The 24523-nt window shown below is 36.4% G+C and overlaps 1 protein-coding gene across 1 annotated transcript in view; it reads right to left on the reverse strand.

Annotated features, from left to right (window-relative positions):
• Positions 1 to 683: 683 nt before the first annotated feature.
• The window catches only part of KCNH7 (potassium voltage-gated channel subfamily H member 7), a 442627-nt gene continuing 418787 nt past the window's right edge, over positions 684 to 24523 (reverse strand). Inside the window, exons 12-16 of the mRNA XM_057744784.1 lie at positions 23773 to 23872; positions 15454 to 15705; positions 10145 to 10313; positions 2306 to 2498; positions 684 to 953 (exon numbers count right to left, since the gene is read on the reverse strand). Of these exons, the coding sequence (XP_057600767.1) occupies positions 684 to 953; positions 2306 to 2498; positions 10145 to 10313; positions 15454 to 15705; positions 23773 to 23872 (984 nt within the window). The remainder of the gene's footprint in view (positions 954 to 2305; positions 2499 to 10144; positions 10314 to 15453; positions 15706 to 23772; positions 23873 to 24523) is intronic.

A 24523-nucleotide genomic window follows, 5' to 3' on the forward strand; every position in this document is an offset into this window, starting at 1 on the left:
CAAGGAAACGTGCCAGCGGAAAATATTTTCGGGAGTTTGTGAATGCAGTTAGAGACAGAATTTTAAATAGAAAGGCCTTTTTGTCCTCATTAAAGCTGGCCTATATTCACGTATTTGGAGATGGCTTCCTATACCATTAGAGATTTATAACTCTAAAACTCTATTTTTTTTTTCAGTGTGCTGGAATGAATGTAATTAACTATAAACAACTCAATCCAGAAGGGTATCTGTCCTCAAAATTGACAAAGTTCCCTTTCTCCCCCTTGAACTTCCATAAGTTAAGGATCATCTGAGTTGCATCCATGAACAATTTTGCTTTCTTATTTGCTTGGAAGGCATTTTCATAACAAAGTACTGGTTTAGTAAAAGCAGTAAATAGGAGTCTCCATGCAAGAGAAATTGGAGTTTCCTAACATGCACATGATTTAAAAAATAAAAATAAAAAATAAGGTGCCTTAAGATGCTGGCAGTTATAACTTTTGGAACAAAAGAGTTCATATGTATATTTACATCCTAACTGCTCAATTTTACCTTACAAGCTTCAATTTAGGAAAATATACAGTACTTTTGCATATAATGGTAACTTGTGAGCCCCTGAGTCAAGTAGAGAGGATTTAAATACAAAAAGGAAAACAGCCATTAAAAGCACTTACATTGTATGTGGAATAAATAGTACAAAATGATTATTTCCCCGGAAGACCAGGATCAGAAACATGCCTATGAAGACCCAAGATTCCTACAGTGCTTAGGGATGAATCTGTCAAAGACGGATGCCTAATTGGATGAAGGCAAGGTTTTCTTTGCCTCGGGGGGTGAAGCTCTAAAGAGAGATCACTGTCTCGTTTTAAAACTGAAGTCAAGTTGTCTTCCGAAGCTGTGTTCAGATGTACCCCACTTGAGAGGGATTCTTTGGATTTAAGTTTAGATTTTTCAAGGTCTAGAAATTCAGGACACTGATAGAAAGAAAAGAGAAGAAAACGTTTTTATAATTCAATTGGACATATTTCTAAAATTACACTCATGAAATCTACACGTTTTCTTTGTCCATAAATCTGCATTTGATTAGTGATATTAACCAACCTTTCCCTCTCAGAGGTAGGTCAAGACAATGGAGATTGGGTGTCAGTTTAGATAATCCTATACAACAATTCCAAGATCTTTAATTTTCCTCTGAAGCCATATCAGATTAATATTATTATTATTTTAAGCACAATATTTCACATTGACTTTTCCAGAAAAGTTTTAATTCAAAATTCCCAACAAAACTGGAATCAGAAAGGTGTCATTTGGTGAGTACATTTGGAGAACAAGGAGAAAGAAAAAAGAAAGGAAGGAAAATCACCCATCCCTTGGCAGAAAATATTATCTAAATCCACTGAAAACAAAAAACAAAGTACATGGCTTTGCATGTTTACCAGCCATTCAAAACTAGTTAGAAATAAATTTAATCTCTACGTTCATATATTAGAAAGATTACATTATTTTCCTTGTGGCACATTACCTCTTGCTATTAATATAGTTTCATTCCCCAAAGCATCTTGCACTCAATTCCCAAACTTCTAAAAAAGTTTTTACAAGATTTTCTGTAAATTATTACTTAAATAATTGTTCCTAAGTCCAATTTGGCCACAGTGTTTAAGTAATTAAGAATGATTCCCAAAATAGAATTCCAAAAGAGTTGGACTTTTCATATTAACATAATTCAAAGGGTTCCTTGCAGTACTTCAGAGGAAAGATGAAAGTACATTAACATTCCTCTTACCATCACCAAGGTGAGAAAAGTTTAGAACTTGCTGGTGATGGGTGGGGCACAGATGTGGTTACTAGTCTGATTACACTTGAATCTCAGGTCTTGTCTGGCCAGCTGCTATTTCTCTGCCCCTTCCTTCCGAGACCCTGCTCAAGAGTGCCTCTTGTCACTAGAGCAAACTACAAATCTTTATTTGCAGCACTTTTTGGACCCAGGGCTAATCCTTAGCTTTCAAAGCTCCACCATTTATAAACTTAAGTAGATTGCTTCTTGAAAAAAGCCTTTTCTTTAAAAAAAGAAAACACTAGTGTTTTAAGATTATTCTTCTAGGTCCATTGTTCCCAAACTTTAAATGAGCAAAAGAATGGGGGTGGGGGGGTGGGACTTGTTTAGAATGGAGATTTCAGGGCTCATTCCCAGACATTCTAATGGAGTAAACACAGAGATGGGGATGAGAATCTGTATTTTCCACAGCAGCCCAGGTGATTCTGATTCAGGGGGTCCCTGGAAACACACTTTGAGAGACACTCTTGGTTTTACACTATCTATACTCACCTGTGAAGAAGGACTGAAACTTCGATCCGTCTTGATAGATGCTACTGGATGACTGGTTCTCATCAGGCGGATGACGGGTCTCTGATACTCTGCTCCTGCAGTTACCATACTGTAGGCTGGGGGGACCACAGTAGTTTGTTTCTGCAGCAGCTGTAAGATGGTCTGGATGTCTGCAGTCATTTGGGATTCAAGTCTGCAGAACAGACAGAAATGGGGGAAGACACTCCTAAAATAATCCAGGATTTTAAGCATTTGAGAAAATTGCAGCACCATCAATGAACAGAATTATGGCCCTGCTTTAAACAAGAAGGACAGGAGAGGGAGCATGGAGATGCTCACTTTCTATATCTCACTAATGGCTCTGATAAAGATCGTTGCTTTCCTGTGCGTTTAATAAGATTTTAACAGAAAAACAGCTGAATGAAGAGGCTACCTTTTCACAGAGTACATTGTATAACATTTTTACAATTAAGCTTTACTGATTTCAAAATGTAAAACGCATTGAGAATCTATTTTTAATCAGTCAGTCTTTGTGCTTTTTATCAGGTTTTGGTCAGTTTCTTGTGACCATTTTATTTATTCTTTCAAAAAGAGATTTCATAGCACATTTCTTTCATTGTTGCAACACTTGGATAATGTATGTGTTTCAAATTTATATTATCTATATTTTACTTTACTTCTCTCTTATAAACATCAAATATTGTATATTATTCATTGTATTCTTTCCTTAATGTTAAGTACTGTCAAATGCTAAATTCTTTTCCATGTACAGTTCAGAGTCTTCGGTAATTAAGAAACAGATCAAACATAAAAGTTCACTTGCTTCTATAACCCATCTGGCTTGCAAAATATCAATCTGATCATTTTTTCCCCCAAAGCTCACAAGTAGCCAACTGGCCTGTTACTTTCATTCTCATTTGAAATTAAAATTCAAGGGAAAGACAGCAAAATACAATGGATCTGATTCCCCTCCTTTGCATGTGTTAACAGTATTAAAAAAGAATTTTGTGGGGATAAGAACAGAAAATTTGGACCATATGCCTCTTTAGAAAACTTTTAACTTTTTACTTATTTGTGCTTACTATTTTGTTTCGATGAAAAATGCAAGGAAAAGGTAAATCTTACCAAAAATGTTAAAATTATAGACTAATTTTTCTCACATATACATGCTCTATTTGTGAAATTCAAAGTGGAGAGAACTTAGCCTTTGATTTGAGAGAGAACAGGATAAACCTGGACAACATGAGAAAAAAATCATTTTTTTCTTTTTAGTTTTTAACATTTGTCACTACGAGTACTCCTTCTGAGAATCATGATAACACATTACTTGTGCAGGTTTTCTATATTTGGTATATACTGTATAGCCATATAGCTTAGTGTCTTCTAAACCAATAGCTATAAATTATACATGATTGTGCCTTGCAAATGTCAAAACCACACACTGAAAAGAAAATTGGAATTATCAACTCGTTTATTTATCTATTTGTTACCTATTGCTTCGATCTAATATTCATATGGTCCCACTAAACAGAGGAGACTCGTTATTTTATTATGCATCAATTTTTTCTTTCACACTTTAAGGTACAGCACAAAGTTTATCTGCACCCAAAATCTTCCCTTATTCAGAATTAATTTCTCCCTCCTCTGAGTCTCCAACGAAAATTCTACATGCCTTGTAAATATTTCTGTATGAATTTATCCCATCAACAGCATTTAATATTTAGGGAGTGGCTTACACATTACATGTGAAAGGATTTGGGTGGTGGAATAATAAAAACTACATTCACAAATGGGATTCAAGACCCAACAGAGAGTCAAAAATTATGATAATGATTTTGAGTCCTTACAAAACCTTTGTCAAACAGCAGGGGTCTCCAAGAAATAGGATCTCGGTATCACAGCTTCTATCTATTTGAATAGTGTCTATGAGGGAAAAAACTATTGGAAGCGTGGCTTCAGTAATAGCAACATGCTGGCATGAGTGGGACTCCCGAACACAAGACCAGCACATGCAGGTGGAGCAGCTGGTGCAAGGTGAGAACAAGACTGTGTCGACATGGCTTAGCTGTGAGACTAGCCATGACTTAGTCTTAACTGCAGACCACCTCTGTCAACATGACTTAGCTGTTCCAGGAAAATTTTGCCTGGGAAAAGTAAGTCTACAGAAAGAAATAACTTTACTCCTTCAGGAAATTTCCACAGATTAACCCACTGGAGACAGCAATCCGCTCTTCTGAAGAAATAACTTGCTTAATCAAACAAATTTTATTTACCTATACTTGCTTCAAGGTCCTCACTTCACTGTGTCCATCAGTCCTGAACTATTATATTATAAACTTTGCCCAAATCCACTCAGTTTCCCCCCTTGAACGGCCCAGGCTCCAAAGTCCTACTTTTTACTTCCCCTTTGAGATAACGCTTTAGACACTGTCTAGGTGGAGATCTCTCTTACTGCAGTGACTTTGAACCAAACCTTAGCTTGGTTTTATTAACTAGTAATCCAGTATTTTGCATAGTTCACTGCAATGGATTGAATGTTTATATTGAAACGCTAATGGTGAAATCCTAACCCCCCATGTGATGGTATTAAGAGGTGTGGCCTGTGGGATATAATTAGGTCATGAAGGTAGAGCCTTCAGGAATAGCATTAGTGCCTCATAAACCAGACCCCCCAAAAGCTCCCTTCCTTCTTCTACCATGTGAGGACACAGGGAGAATACAGCCATCTATGCACCAGGAAGCTGGCTCTCACTAGATACTGAATCTCCCGGCACTTTGATCTTGAACTTCCCAGTCTCCAGGACTGAGAAATAAATATCTGTTCTTTATAAACCACTCAGTCTACTGTATTTTTGTTACAGCAGCCCAAACAGATTAAGACATTCAACAAAGAAGAGCTTTAGTGAGGGATTTCTTTACTATGCATAGGTCGTATTTTTATGTTTCATGACTAGGGCCTATCAGCTTAATTGGAATGGACTCTTCAAATGACACTAAGTAATCTACTCTATTCTGGAAGAATTACAGAGAATTTTGAAAAAAGTCCAGCTTGGTCTTAAGACAGAAAAAAATAACGCAATTTTATAACTTTTTATTTTTTTTTATCAGTGAAGGCATATGCCACCCCCAAATACGCCAATTTGGTATACTGATTCTTTTAAGCTGTAGGCACTTGGAGAAGAGCAAGTATGGGGAAAGGCTTTCTCTGAACCTCCCTTATCTGTCTAAAGGCATATCTTCCAGAACTCAATTGTCATAAATCCCCTCCCTGGGAGTTTCAACAACCAGGGAAGATTGACTTCTGTCATAGAAGAGGCTTCACACTGAGACAAACTTTGTCACAAACTATATACCTCCCATCTATTCTTCTAAGGACCCATTCATTTTCTTAATAATCATTTGCTCTCTTCTAAGAGACCTATATCCCCAAGCCCCTTTCCCTATTAAGATGGGATTTAATCTTATAAGGCACCTCAGGGAGTTACTAATCTTCCCCTAAGTATCTCCCATGTGTACACGAGGTATACATGTTAATAAGTTTATGTTTGTTTTGTTCTTATTAACATTTTATTATAGGGGTCTCAGCTAAGACCTCAGAAAGGTAGAGGGAAATGTATTGTTCCTCCCCTACATGAGCATAGCTATACAGCTGTGTAAAATGAGAGTTTGCAGTCACTTATTCAAAGACCCACAGTGCACCAGGCACGGTGTTCTGTAAGGGATGGAATCATCACCGAAAACTTTTACATCCTCTAGGGCCTCCCTATGCAAAGTGTGGTCAAACCTGGGAGCTTGTTAGAATGTGGAATCTCTGCCAGTTCCAGACCTAGACTTAGCATCTACATTTTAACAAGATCCCCAGGTGATTCGAAAGCACACTAAAGTTTGAGAAGCACTGCTTTAGGATCAAGCGTTAGTGATTTTCCTAAATGTGTATATCTGTAGACATAATATATAAATATGTAAGAACATTTCTTATGTAAACCTTTAACCCTGCATATAGTTTAATTGGCCATTAAAGCAGAAAAGCAGCAGCAGCCAGGATGATTCAAGATAGACCATTTATATTTGCTTTTATTGCCCTGTGTACTTAATATGTGCATTTGGATGAAACAAATGGGGTTGAAATTCACAGTTCTACATGTTAACAGAATGCTGAAGCTAAACAGAGTAACCCAACTCTAGAAAGTGTCCCAGGACTCTCACCCTGCAAATGGAGCTGCCCTCTCCAAACTTGTTTCCTATACTTTTGCCTTCTAGAGTAAAGTGGAGGGAAGAGGTTCTTGTAGATGGCAATACAGCAAAAATGTAATGCTCTGGATTTTCATTCCAAAAGAGGCTAAGCTGAGTCAGGCGATACAATGTTTGTGACAATTTCAGAGCTAAATAGAAAGAAGTTAGTCAAAGGAAATAAATACGTTAAAAAACATACAGGAACTTCCCTCGTGGTGCAGTGGTTAAGAATCTGCCTGTCAATGCAGGGGACATGGGTTCGACCCTTGGTCTGGGAAGATCCCACATGCCTCGGAGCAACTAAGCTCGTGTGCCACAACTACTGAGCATGTGTTCTAGAGCCTGAGAAACACAACTGTTGAGCCCACATGCTGCAACTACTAAAGTCCCTGAGCCTAGAGCCTGTGCTCCGCAAGAAGAGAAGCCACCACAATGAAAAGCCCACACACTGCAACGATGAGTAGCCCCTTGCTCGCCGCAACTACAGAAAGCCTGCATGCAGCAACAAAGACCCAACACAGCCAACACTAAAAATAAATAAATAAATTTATTAAAAAAAAAAGAAAAAAGTAATTTAAAAACTAACATAAAATAATAACAATATAATTAATGGCTGATTGCAAACCAAATGGGTCCTAGATGTATGTGCCCTTAAAAGTTTATGCTTTCAGCCCCAGGACACATTAAAGACAAGTATTTTCAGTAATCTTTGATTTACACTAGCAGCAATGATTGGTATCCATGACAAGGCAACAAGGGAATCTTATAATCTCAGTTAAAAACTTTCTTGAAGAAAGGTCCAAATCAAGAAACACAGAAATATATGTAAAGTAAGAGAATATACTCAAACATCAATAATAGAAATGAAGTTAAGGTCATTGCTTTTTTTTTTAATAAATTTATTTATTTATTTATTGGCTGCATTGGGTTTTCATATTTCTGTGCGCATGCTTTCTCTAGTTGCAGAGAACGGGGGCTACTTTCTGTTGTGGTGCGTGGGTTGCTTATTGTGGTGGCTTCTCTTGTTGCAGAGTATGGGCTCTAGGCACGTGGGCTTCAGTAGCTGTGGCACGTGGGCGCAACAGTTGTTTCTCTCAGGCTCTAGAGCACAGGCTCAGCAGTTGTGGCGCATGGGCTTAGTAGCTCCTCAGGCATGTGGGATCTTCCCGGACCAGGGCTCAAACCTGTGCCCCTGCATTGGCAGGTGGATTCCTAACCACTGTGCCACCAGGGAAGTCCCAACTTCATTGTTAATCATATTTTACCTAACTACAGCACTCTCTATTCTGTAGCATACATACTCTCCACATGTATTACCTTAGTTTTTACAACAGTATTGCAGGTCAGTATATGTCGAAGAAAGGAAGTGAGGCTGGAGAAATTTAAATGACTTGACCTAGTCATCCTATTAGTGGTTAAGTAGGAGAGTTATGACTCTAATGTAGGCTAACCTATTGGAAGTGTGCTGTGTCAGTATCGTGCTGAAGGCATCACTGCTGTCCCTGTCATTCATCCAGGCATTTTTTCATTTACTCTAAGAATTGAATGCATACTATATGTGCGGCAATAAAGGAATGGGCAGGAATCGAGGAAGTTAAAGTTCAGAGATCACACTTTTATCAGTTCTTTTGTGTGTCAGTATATTTTTTGATCTGTGTTATGGCTAAAAGATCAATGTAGCTCGGGAGAGATAGTAAATGCACTAATTAACTAAATATACTTCTCTGAGCAATAATAAGTATGATTATGTCAAGTTCTTACACTTTAATTAGGAATTATTGATTCTAAGTAAATGATAGTTTGTTTTAATTTTCTCAGATAAGTTTCAGTTTTACAAGACTTGCATTTGGCACTTGAGAATGGGATATAGACCTCAGTTTTTTCACTTTTAAACCTTGATTAAATTACATGTAAACAAAAATGCAAAATTAAATTTTAATTCAGGCACTATTGGCATACTTCTGTTTGAAATTAAGGCATACAAATTTCAATTTACAAATTTGTAGGTTTTCTAATTCCTTTTGCCTGTTTTAATTGCTAATTCATCTTTCACGGTAATGTATATGTGCATGTACACACATTTTTATGTTTACTGTATCTGACAATGTTCAATTCTGGCATAAAGATTAAAAAAAACAATAAAACGACAAGCAGCATTGATAAAACACATAAGAAAAATTAAGCTTAGATAGCTAGCTTATGTAGTATAAACAAAACTCACAGAATGTAGTAAGTATAGGTAATAAGTATGAAAGTAGCTTGTTAGACACACGCAGAATTCGTAAGATGCACACAGCATGCTAGGAACCTGCGAGACATCCCAAAGGTAGAACAGAAATATGATGCAACAAACCAGAGTGTGGCTTACACACAGGAAGAGATGGAAAGAACAAATTATTCTCCTGTGACCTCTGGGTAGATGACTGCCACCCCCAAGTTTGGTCACCCACTGGTGACACACACACAGTATAAGCTCCTTTGACTCCTCACATTCTTTATCTATAAAGGCCAATAAAACACATGGCTGTTCTGCAGGCTAACTGAAATGCCACAGCTGTGGCCGGGTGTACTTGGCCTTACATCTCCGTGATAGAACAAGTGTGTCACTGGCACTGGGGATTTTTTTTTATCTGTAGACCCCTTTTGTGCTAACCTCAACTCTGGTCCTCATAACCACACCCTCAGCAGGGAAGGCTGATGAGGTATACACATATAAGTATTGCATAAATCAGGATTCAGGTTGTATGGTTCTTTTACCAAGATTGCACTTATTAGAAATGTGTTAATTACCCCATCTGGCTCTCCTCATCACTCACTGTGTGTTTTAAAATTGATTTAGTAAATCCTGTGATTTGAGCATTTTAGTTTAATCCACGCAGGTTTCCTTGGAATACCTTGCCCAGTGGTGCCCCGGAAACTACCTTGAATCAGGGTCACTTTCCACATGGAACACAACTAAAGCAGGACCATATTCATACCTCTGGGTTTTTTTTTCCCTGAATCTCATTGATCAGTTTGTTTTTAGGGAATCCATGTAGATTTGGGTTAAGGGCTTTCATCCTTCCTAAAACCTAAATTTATTCTTTATCTTAAAAGGTTATAGATCAAAGATGGAGGGAAAATGGAGAGGATCTGGGCTTCAACTCAATCACATTTTTGACAAGTTGGCTGAAAAACTAAGTGTTTAAATCATTTTGTCAATATTTTTTTAAAAAATGCCGTCACACATACCTAAGTTACCAGGAACCACCAAAAAGTGTAAAAGGAGAATTGAGAGAGGAAGGTGTTAGTCAGCAAACTAAACATGAATTATTTTGAGGGGATAACAAAGGTTTCTTAGGCAGCCTATGCTGACGATATTCTAATTTTATGACAAGTAAAGAAAAAATAGGATTCATGCTGACAAAAGTGTGAAGCATTCTAAATAAATGCTCCTTGCAAGACAGATTAATAATTCTGTAAACTTCTAGTCTTCTTTTAAATAAGTATATACAGAAAGTGTATATGAGATCTACTGCAGGATGAATCTGCTATTTACAAACAGTAAAGACAGACCCAACTAAGGGTTTGGATTATGTTCTCCCTTTGCCTGGCCATTGCTTATACCTGTTAAGCTGTTCTTGAAGCAAATCTAATCTCTGCTCCACTTCTCCGTATGTGAGGTCACTTTCGGTTTCAGAGATCCCCCAGGCAGCTCTCTGAAGCGCTGAGGGACTAGACTGATCAGCCTGAGTCCCCGCGTTTTCTCGTTCCCAGCTTCTTGTGTCAGCGATATCTGTGGGAAGCAAGATGGATGTCAACTGCTTTGGGTGCCTGCTTGTAGCTACAGAAACATCCACAATACAAGCAGGAAGGGATCTTGGAGTTTAACTGGAAGACAGAGAACCAGAGTGACTCAGGGACCAGGCCAGAGGCCACAACCAATTGGTAGCTGAATCCCATCCATCCTGATCCTGTCTGCCACCTCCCCATCCATTTCCACACGAATAAAAACATACAGCTGGTTATGAGTCTTGAACACAATTTTGTCTTCTTTCTATTTTGTGCTAAGAGGAAACATGGATGGCCAGCCCCGGACTCTGGTTATTAAAGAGCAGTGACTTTGCTTTTTTCATTTCGGAAGAAACAGCACTATTTGCATTTACTGCTGCACCTCAGGTTGAAGATTTTAGGGCTCCTTCCCACAGAATAATCTGCGTACTTCATGATTCACAGTGGGCTCAAGAAGAGGCAGCCATGGGGAAGCGATGATCTTCAGAGGGATTCCCTTAGGCCAACCCAACTCAAAGTAGAGCCAAGGAACCAGGAGCCATTAAAGATGGGAAGAGTCCTAAAGGCTCTAGGCCTACAGCATTCTTTCATGTTATGTTTCCTTGTAGCTCCTTCTGTACTGTCCTTTAATGTATTCACATTAGTTTCCAATATTTTTTCTTGGGGCCCCTTTACCTAGAATATCTTATGTTACTATACTTTAAAACATACTGCTTACCTGTTCAAATACACTTTTCAGATGGTGTACATGTCTGTTATGTGTCAGACACTCTGCTAAATGTGGAGGAGTTAGAGATGGAGAAGACATAGGTCCTGCCCTTGAGGAATTCAGTCTAGCAAGATTTTGATCATTTTTCTTACCGAGATTCATTTTTTTGAGCCTCATTTAATTTACTCTGTATTTGTAAGCTGTCAATATTTGAGGGCAAACACAATATCTTACTTTCCCTCTCATTTCTGTCATATACTTTTGATGGCTTTTGCTATGCTTTCTTCCCCTCTTCATTTCATGTATCTAGAGAAGTACTCAAATGGTTGGGAAATAAAACCTATGACAAAATACTAGTGGAGCTGGGAGTTTATTTCAGAGATGAAGAAGGAACATCTTTTCCTCAAAGGGAGAGAGGGCAGGAGGAAAAGACTGTCTAGAATTGGTCTTTATTTTCACACGGAAATAGACTTGAATAACAAAAAGTGATTTTGCTTTGATAGAAAGTGATTTTGCTTTGGATAAGTAGGCATGATTAAATACTGACAAAAGTTATGTAAAGTTAAGGAATTTATATCCTTGGCTATTTTAAAAACTGGATAGACTGAGTAACTGATTTGGTGAGAATTAGCTATGATTCTAGAAACAAGGAACAGGATTTGTAGGACTTTTTTTTATATATAATTTTTTTAAATAAATTTACTTATTTATTTAATTTGTTTATTGGCTGTGCTGGGTCTTCGTTGCTGCACACGGGCTTTAGTTGCTGAGAGCGGGGGCTACTCTTCATTGTGGTGCGCAGGCTCCTCATTGTAGTGGCTTCTCTTGTTGTGGAGCATGGGCCCTAGGCATGTGGACTTCAATAGTTGCAGCACATGGGCTCAGTAGTTGTGGCTCATGGGCTCTAGAGCATAGGCTCAACAGTTGTGGCGCATGGGCTTATTTGCTCTGTGGCATGTGGAATCTTCCTAGGGCAGGGCTCGAACCCGTGTCCCCTGCATTGGCAGACAGATTCTTTACCACTGAGCCACCTAGGAAGTCCTACAGGACTTCTTGAAGTCCCTTTCTTTCCCACAGTTTCTCCAAAAGTACGGTCAGATAGCTCAAAAGCACCCCCTACCCCCAGGTACCAGACAATTTCTGTATGCTTTCTTCATGGTTTTTCTATCACTATACTTTTATCATTGAACACACAGAAATCTGTAATGAGGTGTCTACAATTTCTGCTTCAGCTGGGTGAAGCTCAAACAAAAGGATTAACATATCCAAAGACAGTGTTAGAAAAAAGTAAGGGAAGGGTTCCCTATATTATTGAAATGGCAAATAGACCTCAGAGGGCTTGCTATGAATTCCAGAATGGTTCTTTGAGATTAAGGCTTCCTTAGCCTCTGGAAACCTGGTGTTTGTTTTTTAAAGTGACAATGTATAATTTCCCTGGTACTTAAACACAACAAATGAAAATGAACATCAAAAAAATGATCATGCTGAACTTTTAAGTGCAGTAATACATCAGCAGATTTTCACTGAAAAGTATGATTTATTATTCACAGACACGTGACTCTAAAATGCAAAACAATAATATAAGGTCTTAGGGTACTAGGTTTACAATTTTGGAGAAGTAATGCCAAACAAATATTCAGAACACACATATAAATGGTTGGATGATGCCAGTGTTTCTCCCTGTCTAGCCTCTTGCTAGACAATAAAACAAAAGCAGTAAAAACTGATGGGATGGAAGTTACATATTATGCTCAGAAGTTTTGGGCTGAGAAAGCTTACAGAATTCCCACTTATGCCTAATAGCTCTCTCATTCTCAAATCATATATAATAAATTGATTTTTAAATAACAGTGGTGAATCACATGCAATAAATTATGTAGGATTATATTTTTTCTTCAGTGTTCAAGGAAAAAACCGATAATCTTCTCTTAGCACAAAAGAGTAATTGTAAACTATTGGGTAAAGGCTTTCTTGATTATAATTCACTCTTTTATTAAAATCTGGATATGTGTGATTAGCTTGTTTTAACAGCAATTTTTTAAAAAAAAGGAGTTCAAAGGGGAAATCCTGCCTAGTAGTCTTAATCAAAATGAACATCCTTGTAGATACTTTCTAAATATAGCTCAGAAAGAATCTGTACTTGGTTGCCTTGGAAAATGTTGCTATAGTTGCAAGACACATTTCTGGAAATGGATGAGCAGAAAGTAAACTTTCACTTTGCTCTGGGTACACAATTTTCCTAAAGTCAACTTTTGACCTCAATGTAAGTAGGATCAGAGTCTAGTTTTTTTTTTTTTTTTTCTTTTCAGTTTTGTCTAAAGGTGCTCCTCTGTTGGATTCAGCATGATAAATGCTAGAAATGTAAGTGGCATTTCTTATTGATGATAAAACTAAAATCTGTGGGGATTTAGTAGTTCAAACCACAGAAGTTACAGCTGCACCATACATATTGTTCAAATTCTTGATCATGGCGCAGTATTTCACCTTAAAAAATCATTAGGGACTGAAATTTGTAGTGAATAAAGTTTTAGAATTCTCCATTGGTTGATTGTATTAATTATCCAGGTCAACCATGTGTCACACTGATTGACTCTATACAACATCAGTTATGCTTATCCAATTGATATGAATATTTAACTGTGAATTTTAAAGGTAATTATTTATTTGAATAGGGATCACACTGTAAATTTTTGAAAATTAAAATTTGTAGGTATTAAGATGATTTGTTAGAATACTATCTTTTACGTGTGTGTAGAATAACTAATGAAAAATAATTGGAAGCAGTGGCAAAGAAAAATATAAGATGAAGGGCATGAGAGTTCACTATCAGTGAGAGTCACTATAAAGTCAAATAAAATCTCCAAAATATATCTTTAATGACTTGTCACTTGAGACTTTCAAACTCAAGAGGAAAACAACAAAAAGTATTTTGAAAAATTCAGGCCCATGTTGTGCTGACTTTTGGAGATAGTAGGGTGGTTCTTCAGAACTTCTGACTTCCATGATACAACCTTTTTCTATTTTTAGAACTTCCCAGAATCCGTTTTCATAAATAACTAAAATGGGACATTTGGTAATCACATTTAATATTCCATTCTTCCATTGTGATAAATGAGGTACTATTTTCATTCACTTCATCAAGATTTTAGATTGTCCAGAGAACATTTGCATATATTCTTAGCTTACTTCAACTTGGGGTCACGGCAAAAGCTAATTTGATAAAATAGGGAAAGTAACTGAAAAAATGTAGAGACTAAACATCCTAGATTCAACAAAACTTTTGTTGTCAGATATAGTCACTTCGAATAATGGTGACAATGATAGGTGATATTTACTTACTCTGTGTCATAATTTTGTATCCTGCCAGGTCAAGAACATCCTATTTTTCCTTCATTTCTGTTATATTCTTTTGATTTTTTTGCTACACCTTCTTCATCTCTACATTTTTTATATCTGGGAATATATTCAATGATTAAAGGGTTAGTAAAGAAAAACTGTGAGAAAATACTAAACAGAGTTGGGGGTTTTATTTCAGAGAAAGTAATTTATACATGTTATCTTGCTTAATAATCACAACAGACTAGGTGGTTAGAAAATATTATTCCTATTTTGAAGATGTGCAAACTGAGTCTTAGTGGGGTCTGTCGAGTCACTTACTGAAAGACAGAAAGGGAGTAAGTCACAGAATTGGACTTGGAACCCAAGCCAACTTTCCATACCTGTTCTTGCACCCATTTAGCGAGATTTAACGAGATCTGTATATCTAGCTCCTGCTATGCCAACTTAATTGTTCTTTCATGTGATAGTCCTCAAGTTTTCCTGAGTTTTCCATCCTTTAGCATCTAATCTGAATATACTGATTAAGCATAATTACCCAGCTCATGAGTATTTTCTACAACAAAACCCGTATATTTGGGTATCCCTTTTAAACAAATGTGTTCAAATGAGCTGGATCAAAAGCATCCTTTATTTAGGGGCATTTCTCCCCATCTTCTCATAATTCCCAGTTAACTGAAATTCTTTTTGGTATTTATTATATTGTTATTGCATTGGCCTTGAATGATATAAAAAAACAGATTTGGGGGTGAGAAATGGATACAGACGATACATACACTAACCAATGGGTGTGTTCTCTTCAAATACTCATCATTCCCCTCTCCCCATGGAATCACCACCATAGACATTCCTGCAGTGTTCTATGTGGCATTATGTGAAGTCTGACCATGCAGAACCTCCTGTGCTATAACTGGGAATAATGACCACTATCCCAGAATCCTGCAAACACTCTGTAGATGACCTAAGATTTGATCTTTGCAAACATATCACAAAATTGCAGATTAGATCAATATGAGGTATGGTTCTTCATTTGTGCAAAGTCACCATTTTGTGATTAGCACTGAGGAGAGACAACCTGATTCCTGAGAAACTTGATTACCTTTGCAAGAGCGACTTCTTTTATCTACGTGAATTCTTCCTGAGGTGGGCACTGTTTCTTCAAGGTCAAGTCCAGTTGCTTTTCCCATTCCTGGAGGAGAATCCGCAGCTCCTGAGAAGAGAGGCTTCTGTTCATCGTCGGTGGAGGAGATGAAAGAGGAAGATCTGCTTTTCTTCTCTTCAAAGTGTTTCCTGGAACTGTGATGATGTCCTATGGTGTCTACAGAGTCTTCAGGATCATTTGTAGTGCTTTCTTTGCCAAAATCTATCAAAGAAAAGTTGTTTTATAGAAGATAATCAAATGTGAGACTCTGTGCACACTACACTCTCTAGCTCTACATAAACTATCTTTTTCATAGTGATTTTTTTGTAATAACTTTAACGTAGAATTTTTTTTTACTGCCGGAAAAGTTGTTCTTTCTCTTTTTTCCTACTGAAAGTGTAACTACGTAAGACCTTTTTTTCTTAATTCAGGGGACATTAGATTATCTTAATGAAATACACTATTCATTTCAAAATTAAAAGAATATCTGTGGTAGTAATCACGTTTCTAACTCAGAGAAAAAAATGTTGGGTAACTTAAACCAGATGTATACACGCTCAACAGTTGTTTGTATTCTTAGAATATGCTGTACTATCTCTTTAAGGAAATGAAAATGTGAAGAAAAAAGGGTCCCAATTCTAAAATATCCCACCACTCTGCAGCTTATTGTTTGTTTATTTTTAACTTTCACGCCCTCTCATCTGTGGTGGTCATTCACACATTGTGAAGGTCAAAACCGGAAGCCTTGCGGTAAAGGCTAGCAGGCTGAATTTCAACCCCAGTTCAAAGCATGTAATAGCCTTGACATTCCAGGCAGTTTGGTTGTGCAGCATATTGCAAAGAATATAAAGCTTAAAAACAGTAATTAAGATAGGTTTCCCTAATTACATTAAAGCCAGTAGTGCATATTGGCTGTTTTATACTGAAATGTCAGGATAATTTCAGCCCTGAAGGTTGTGTTAGAACATATTTCAGCAGGAAAAACTCCAAGAGACGAATCGCAGAGCTTGTTTCCATTAGCGTCCTGGGGAGACAGTATAATTCTCCATCTGGTTACCGCTGATAACTAACCAACATACTCCAGAAGGTATATCATTTTCTAGAGCAGTGTTTAAGACAATGTCTCTATCCACTCTCTGCCTGGTTGTGCTTACTTTGTTATTTATAGAAGGCCAAATGAACTGATTTAAGGCCACTTCAGAGAAACTTCCAACTGTTTTTTAAAATTCCCATATGGCACAGAAATTAAACAGAGATCTTTTTCTTTTATTTAAAAAAAAATCATAATTTAAACTCTGAGAAGCCAGAAAGCAGCCCAAGGTAAAAATGGATAGAGTTTAAAAACCTGCTTCACGTGAAATGGTTATTAAGGAGTTAGTTTGCATTTTGCCAATTAAAGTTAAATGTAGTGCAAGCAGATTGCTGAATTTATTTTCTTTAAGGTTTCCCATTTGCTCAGTGACTTCATCATTACTGAGAAGACCACAGACCTTACCAATCTCAAGCACTGTCGACATCACTGATTACTCAGTGTCACTTATATTTCTCTACTCAACCACTAATCTAGTTGCCTGTAAATATTCAGATCAACGCTTCTTACATGAGCCCTTTCTCTCCACTGTCACTGACACAGCCCTTCTTCATTCTTGTCATCTCTTCCTCTGTTTTCTTTGATTTTTAACTTTGAAAATTCGATCAACATATCCCCACTTTATAAACATATTTCATTGCTCAAAAAATAATAGTTTCCAATTTTATGCTAGTAAATGTGATAAAAAGAAAACGCTTCTCTTCTCTAAATTATCCTCATACCTGCTTAATGAATTGCGTCAGTTTGCTGCTTCTCAATAAACCTTTGTGCAGTTTGGGCACCAATGGGATTTGCATCAGCCAAAGGCTGCTCATCATCCCCAAAATGCTTTTCTTTTAAACACTCGCATGGAATATTTTCCAGCAGAATCAAATGTACACTGAATTAACATCTAATTCACATGTCTCTAGTCCAAGTAAGGATAATGCTAACATGGATATCTGTGATGAATGTGCATCACAAATGATTAAATCACTTTGACTTTTTGACTTGAGAGGCCTTGTGAGTTCTCTGTAGATTTGTAAATCTTCATACATAGTAAAACGTTCTGTCCCACCTACCACATGGGCCTTGGTCTTAGTTTACTGAATTATGGCTTGATTTTGGATGCTTAGGCACTAATTCATCAATCAACATATATTGTTAAATTGAATTATGACTTGCTGATTTCAGCTTGGACATGTGTTCACAAAACGTGGTGAATGACAGATTATTATTTAGTTCTCTGGTGAAACAGAGCAAATTACTTCATACACATGGTATCTAAATCCTTTAGCAAAAATTTCAGATAAAAGCATGATCATGCAAGAAGAAAAAGTTTGATATCCTTGAATTTTTTCTAATACGTAGGGGAAATTACTCCACATTTATTTCTGTGTTCATTGCCACTGGAATGTCAGCCAGTTGCATTTTGGAACTCAGGCCAGGTGAACAGTTTCTTTGATGCAGCCCAACTGCAACATTTTTCTATTCCATACTAGATAAACCAGAGCTTCCAATCTGATCATTTAAAATGACAGTTGAAATGACAATCTATTTGCGGATTAAAAATGGAAACTGCTCAGGCTTAGGCTGGAGGTTGGCTAGTGGAATACATGCTATTGGGCTGAAAAGCATTACACTTAGCCTCCAAGTACCTCTAGATTTTGATGGCCTGTTCCATTTCTGCCTTATTCTAGTTAAACTGCATTATTTAATAGACATTAAATAGCATTAGGTACTATTTTCCTTAATGTTATTCTTAATGCTATCTTATTATTATTATTTCTTAATGTTTCTTTCTTAAATACTATGTAGAAATAGTATTCTGAATAGTAATCTGAGTGAGTTTTTACATTTTCCCTTTTGCTAGAAGTGAGACTGTATAATCATTCCTGTTAGAAAAAAAAGAAAAAAATTGTCTGTTTAATTAAGCCTCAAATTTTTCTAACTTAGATGACTGAAAACTTAAAAAAATCCCTTGTTTCTAAAGCAGCTGTGAATTGTCCTGTGGGTGTCTCTCTGGGTTCAGGATGGATTGAAGAGCACAGAGCAAATGTCCTGATGGAGTGGTTGGCCCATCCACCTTAAGAATGATTATATAAAATTCTTACATCTCAAACAATCTGGGAACAAATGCTTGTGCTCTCTCCATCATTTACGGAGTCTTTCTCTCAGATGATTTATCATTTTTATTTGTCAGACCCAACGGGTGGATCCAACCTTTGGTAAAATAGAGGCATTTAATGTACTCTCTCAGCATCTGCGTTTAAGATTTCCAACTGGTAACAATTTTGAGATAAGCTGAGCATTTTCCAGCTGAATGCATTATGAAAAATTTATTTCATTGGAAAATTGGAGTCTAAAATAAATTTCTTCATTTGATTTCAAGTACTTTAGATCCTCTCTAGCATCAAAGAAAGTTGAAAGTGGATTACAGTCATTTTTCTATATAAATGAAGATAAAAAGCTCATCTAAAAAATTAAAATAAGAAAGATATATTTATATATAGCAGAAATGGATAACAAAAGGGAATCATTATTTATTATTGGAGAAGATATTCCAAAGAGATGTTAAAGTCTTAACAATCAAATTAGAATTTGACCCACACCTATTCTGTAAAATCAAGTTTAACAGTGTATATATTTACTCCTAACTCCAATAACTTTCATAAAAGTTATTTATTTTGGAGAAACACTTTCAAAACTTTACTGACTTTTGGATGGCAACGTGAAATCACTAAACCAATATTACAGAGATAAAGTTTACTGCTATTCTTTGAAACACAGGTACGATAAGCTCAAGACCTCTTTCCACTCATTTTCTGGAACATTAGATTTTACCAGTTGAATATATATAGAAGTGCCCATTTCAATAAAAATTCCATGGGTAGAGAAATGAGAAAATTGTTCTTAGAATGTATATATCTCTTAAAATGGGTTCCTGTTTTCTTAGACACGTGTGGCACCATCTAAATCCAATATAAAGATGATGCTGACCTTTTTTCACCTTGATTCCCATCCCTTTGGTTGGTACAGTCATATCTTTAACAAATTTCAATTTTTTTCTTTTTTGAGGGGAGGCCTATTAATTGCTGTTCTCATTGAATTATTCTCTCTTGAAAGGTCACTGGCCCCCTAAATCAGCCATTAGTAGCTACTTTGATATTGCATTTTCTGTTCATAGAAAAAGTTGAGCAGAATATTCCAACTATTTGGTCACAAAAGTTCTATCAGTAAACAATATATATGTTTGGGTGTGTGTATCTCATGTGCCATTATACATGCTACTGTAGGAAAATTTATGTAATTTTACAAAATATAAATTTTATATAAAATATAAATTTTTAAATATCATAAAATTTATATTTTGTAAGATATTATAAAATATAATACCTTATAAAATATACACAGCATAAAATTTTATTTTATTTTATTTTATTTTTATTTTTTTGGCTGCACCGCGTGGCTCATAGAATCTTAGTTCCGCAACATAAAATTTTAAAAGAAGTGTTCCCATAACCCAAAAGACCACATTGGCACACTCTGAAGTACAATTCAACTTTGAAGACTATTTAGAGACTATTTTTCAACATGTTCCAAATGGTTAGACCTCATTTATTTCTGTTCTATCCAATTATTTTGCCAATGCTTGCGATCACTAAGGAAGTCATTGAAGATACATTTTCATTCTTCACTTTCTGTAAAAATAACTTTTTACTTCCATCTCAGGAACTATAACATCTCCCCCTACAATGACCATAGTCAGGTTGGAAAGGTCCTGGGTAGCTCCATGCCAGAACTTCAGGAAAGAAAGAGAACTTTTTGAATATATCTTCAAAAAAAAAAAAGAAGTGTGCTCAAATTTGGACTTGAACTGACAACTCTTTCTTGTCCAGAACTGAGTTTATTTCCCCAGAAGAAATGCACAGCCTATGAGGACAAACCACTTTCATCTACAAATGCACTGTAGGAGAGAAGTGATCCAATATGTTAAACTTCTATTTAGTTCAAGTCAGCTTGCAGAGGTTCTATACATATATTTGCATTTTTAATATCTCTTTTTGAATGTAAGCTCCTTAGCACCACGTGGTGGGCATGATGGGGGTGGTATGCAGGTAAGAACTGAAGCCTGAAGAGTTTCAGTGTTTGGTTGAGTAACTCATGAGTGGTAATCGTTAAGACTCAAGCCCTGTCTGTGTCCAGCAGCTACCCACATGTGCTTCTCTCTGGTTCTTGTTGCCTCTGCTGATTAAGTCACAGTCATCAGCACTCTTGGATATCTGCCCTCAAGGTATTGTTTCAAATGAGTAGTAAACTAACTCTAATCAATACATTTCATGGGCGGCTTTTAGTTTACCCTCCATGTCATTTAGTATCAATTATCTCTGAAAGTTCTCTGTTCTTTATGCTTACTTCTATGCATTTTTCCTCCCAGATAATGATTCTCTATCAAGAAGTATAGAATGAGCATCCCCTTCAGATCTTTAGATCGGGGTGATTAGGATTAAATTGCTTTCAGCAAATTTTAAACTTGCTTATAGCACCATGGAATCCTGAAGGTTGAAACACTCTCAGGCTCTGGATAGCTAGAGTTAATTGTGTTTTCATATTGACTAAATCATGCTTACTCACTGACACATCAGGCAACTTCAAAGAGGTACAGGCAGACAAATCCCTTACCATCAACACTTTATATAAAATGGGTCTTACAGACTAAGCCTGTGATTAAAGGAAAAGTTTTCAGAATCAATAGAAATGTCTAGCTGCATAAACACAATATAAATTTTGACATGCTCTCAGGGCCTTATCAGGAGATAAAAACGTTAGATTATTTAGCTTGAGAATGAGGAAACTAAATAAGACTGAAAGGAGATTTAATAAATCTTCAACTGCATGGAGGACATTATTATATAGACAACATTGTCAAGCTGTTCTTTGTTTCTAGTGAGATCAAAATATGAGATTAATTTCAGGATAAGGGATTTAGATTAGGTCGATAGAAGAACAGCTTGACTGTTATGGTTCTGATTTTAGAAAAAGTCACCAGGAGAATAATGAAGGACATTGCAGAAATAAATTATCACCTCTCGGTGAGTGGCTTATTGTTCTGCAGTCAGCCAGAGGATTCAACAATTAGCCCAATTCAACAGATATTTATCAACCATGCTTTGCTAAAGGAATCTGCAGTTTGATAGAGAAAAAGGACAAATATACCCATAACCACTGTACAGGGCAGATTTTGAAAACAGATCTTCCTTGATTTGCAGTGCGGTTACATTCCAAAAAACCCATTGTAAGCTGAAAATGTCATAAGTTGAAAATGCATTTAATACATCTAACCTACTGAACATCATAACTTAACCTAGTCTACCTTAAACATGCTCAGAACACTTACATCAGTCTATGGTTGGGCAAAATCATCTAACAAAAGCTCATTTTACAATAAGGAGTTGAATATCTCGTGTAATTTATTGAATACTGCACTGAAAGTGAAAAACAAAATGGTTATAAGCGTATTGGCTGTTTCCCTTGTGATCGCGTGGCTGACTGGGAGCTGGCACTGCCCAGTATCACTAAACAGTATTTTACGGCATATTGCTAGCTGGGAAAAGATCAAAATCCAAAATTTGATGTATGATTTCTTCTAAATGTGTATTGTAAAGTCGAAAAATCACAAGTTGAACCATCGTAAGTCAAGGACCGTCCGTATAACAAGAGGGAAGTGACTTAGGAATTCATAAAAGAAAGAAAACCTATACTTTTGAGGAAATCAAAAAAGAGTTCACACTGAATATCACTGAAGATTAACCTTGACAAAAAATGTAATTTAATGGATAAAAAAGTGCTGTGGTATAGTTCTTTGTGTGTGTGTATGTGTACGTGAGTATATATGTGTTTGAGGACACGGAGGTAAATTCCAATTAAGGAAAGCATATAAGCAAAAGCACAAAAATGATGTACATGAAAGAGAGGGCAGCTGAGTTCACTTGAAATAGAGGGCAAGTTAAAGCTAGTAGATGCTCTCCCCTTGGGAGAGAATTAAGAGAGAAGAGGGCCAAGAAAAGAACTTGGATGAAGAAGGCAAAAGGAGGAAAAGAATCACATGCAAGATGCTCAAATGCTAGTTCATTAACTCATTCATTCTTTCAAAAACTTTTTGTTGAACACCTGCTATGCAACAAGCACTGAAGCTTCAGGTGAGTAAATATTTCCCATGGGGCTTAAGATCTACAGGCAGACATAATTGATTAAATAATGACACAAATCATATGGAAGTACAACTGGAATAAATGCTGCAAAAGAGAGGAGCTGATAGGGAAGGCCAGTTTAGAGTAGTGAAGGAAAGGATGGTATGAGATAAGATTGAAGAGGTAGGCATAGACCTATCCTATGAAGAATTTAGGGAATGGGAAGTCTTTAGAGGGCTTTAAATATGTGTTTAAACATAAACATAACTGCATTTAGAAAAAAAAAATCATCAGTGGTCCAGCGTGGAGAATAGATGACAGAGGGGCAAGTTGGGAAGGTGAGTTGAAATGTGTTTCAGTATTACAGTAGCTTGGCCCAGAGCTGCGCTCATGAAGATGGAGAAAAGTGAACCAAAAGAGACCTAGTTGGAAGAGTAAATGGATGTGTTGCAGATATCACTAACAAGACTTGTTACCAGGGTTGATGAAGAGGTTGAGAGAAGGTTGGTTCCTAGATAGATACCTACTTTGTGCAATTTATTGAATGGTGGTGCCATTTGGAGATACAGCAACTGATGGAGAGAGAGGTTTCCAGGGGGACATCATGATTTCAATTTAAGAAATGTTCAGTTTGTGCTGCCTTTGCAATTTCAAGTAGATGGTTTAATAGGCATTTGAATAAATGAGATTGAACCTCGGATGGTCTGGGATTAAGAGGTAAATACGCACATCTCTTATGTGAAAATATAATTAAACTACGGGTAAAAATGAGATTACTCAGGGAAAATGTATGATATAGAATAAGAAGAGAAGAGGGCCTAGGATCAGGCCTTGAGAAACATTGTTGAGAGCTATCAATGAGCAACCATATCATTAGCTACTGAAAAAAGCAAAGGATTTACCTTCCTAAAATCCGCTTAAAGTTTACCCTTGAAATCAGAAGTATAATGAGCATTTAAGGAAGAAGAACTAATAACCACATGCTCTGCATTTAAATTTTAAAAAAGAATGAATTACCTTTCTCTCCTTCACTATCAAATGACAATCTCCTTCTTCGTAGTTTACAGTTGTCTCCTTCAGAATCATTCATGGACTGGGATCGTAATAAGAGATCAGCCTTTGTTAATGGAACGTGAAGATAAAATGGAAGATTATTCAATTTGAACACAATGTATTATCAGTAAACTCTTTACTATTTCATATTATTTCAACCACTTTGAGACTTAATTATTAGATTGCAAGCAAATAGCTACAATACTTTGCTTAATGGTTTTCTCTAAATTACAAAATAGAATGATAGGATAATTAGGTAGTTTCACCACCTAATGGGGAACTCAGAGTTGTAGAAGTTATTTATCAGAAATGTTTGGGGATGATGTTGTCAACGTTTAGAGACAACATATTCCTTCATGTGGAACGTATTTCATGTAACTTGGTAAAATTAAAATAAAAATAATAATAGTTTAAAAAATGCAGAATCTGTATTACTGCAGAGAAAAAAGTATAAACTAATTATAATTAGCTATGATGTTTAAATTACATGGTAATGATGGCAAGGTTAAGTTTCACACGATAAATATAAGGTTGAATTCAATAAACACTATGTTCTGAACCCTTGATTATTTTGTTCCCCGTTCCTCCTTCCTCCCTCTCTTGTAAACAAAACTGGAAGTTTCCAAATAAATAAAAGAAATGGAAGCTTCTGTCATATTTATTTGGTTGCTGCCTAAACTTTTTATGTAAATAAGTTATCTGAAGTAGATGCTTG

This window comes from Hippopotamus amphibius, chromosome 8 (assembly GCF_030028045.1).
Source record: "Hippopotamus amphibius kiboko isolate mHipAmp2 chromosome 8, mHipAmp2.hap2, whole genome shotgun sequence".
NCBI lineage: Eukaryota > Metazoa > Chordata > Mammalia > Artiodactyla > Hippopotamidae > Hippopotamus > Hippopotamus amphibius.